Genomic DNA, 918 nt, shown 5'->3' with positions numbered 1-918 from the left:
CCCCCCACAGCCCAGACTCCCTCCCCCATCTCCGGGCCCGCCCCGGCCCGATCACCTCGATGTAGCTCTCCTCGTCCAGGATCCTCTTACGGCGCTTGGGAGGCTCCTGGGCCGCTTCCCGCAGCACAGTCACGGCGGCCCCGTCGGCCTGTAGGGGCACCAGCGCCAGAGGCGAGGCGGAGGCGGTGACGGGAGTCCCCGGCTCCTCCATGGCGCCAGGCCGAGGATCGCTGTCAGCCAGGACAAGGGGGCGTCCGCGCTTTCTCGGGGCAGCAGCCGATGCGGTCAGAATCGGAAAGGGGGGGGGGGTTGCTTGACCCTTCCCAGCCACCGTCGCAACGCGACGCTCATTGGGACTTGTAGTTTTCTTTTAGCGCGCTAGTCCCGTTTCCAGGCGCTAGCAGTGCCGCCGAGAGGGGCCTGGAAAGCCTAGAGCGGCGGGCTCACGGGAAACCACAGAGAGCGGCTAGCGCTTCGCAACGGGAGAGCGCTCCCCCTGCCTGCAAGGAGGAGGAAGGGCGGCTACGGACGCCTGCGCGTTGGGGACTAGCGCCCGCGAGCAGAGGGCAGGCGGCCTGGCAGCAGCTAAGCGTTCCAAGGGGGGCGCGCCCTGGCTCTGGGTCACAAGGGCAGCGGGCGGGAAGGAGGCTTCATTGAAAGGCCTCTGCAGTCACCTTGTGTGATTCAGACAGTGGCAGACCGACCCCAGACTAAAGCACAAGGCTGAATCCAGCGATGCGCTGCCTCGTTGGCAGAGTTGATTTGCGGAGTCTATAGATTCCCTGCAGCTGGCTGCAAATTCTCATCCTGTCATGCCCTTGTTCCTGAACAATAGAAACCATCTACCAGAGTGAAGGGAACACTCCTGAGATTCCTGCCAGAAACACACAACTGAAAGTAGAGGTAACACAGTAGTAT

General features: G+C 63.5%; 1 protein-coding gene across 1 annotated transcript in view; it reads right to left on the bottom strand.

The window, feature by feature from the left end:
- ESS2 (ess-2 spliceosome associated protein) overlaps window positions 1–445 on the bottom strand; it is a 15,182-nt gene extending 14,737 nt beyond the window's left edge. Inside the window, exon 1 of the mRNA XM_032764698.2 lies at window positions 56–445. Coding sequence (XP_032620589.1) covers window positions 56–211 — 156 coding nt within the window. The 5' untranslated portion in view covers window positions 212–445. The remainder of the gene's footprint in view (window positions 1–55) is intronic.
- Window positions 446–918: the final 473 nt, after the last annotated feature.

Source organism: Chelonoidis abingdonii, chromosome 22 (assembly GCF_003597395.2).
Source record: "Chelonoidis abingdonii isolate Lonesome George chromosome 22, CheloAbing_2.0, whole genome shotgun sequence".
NCBI lineage: Eukaryota > Metazoa > Chordata > Testudines > Testudinidae > Chelonoidis > Chelonoidis abingdonii.
This window is presented reverse-complemented; position numbering and strand designations above follow the sequence as displayed.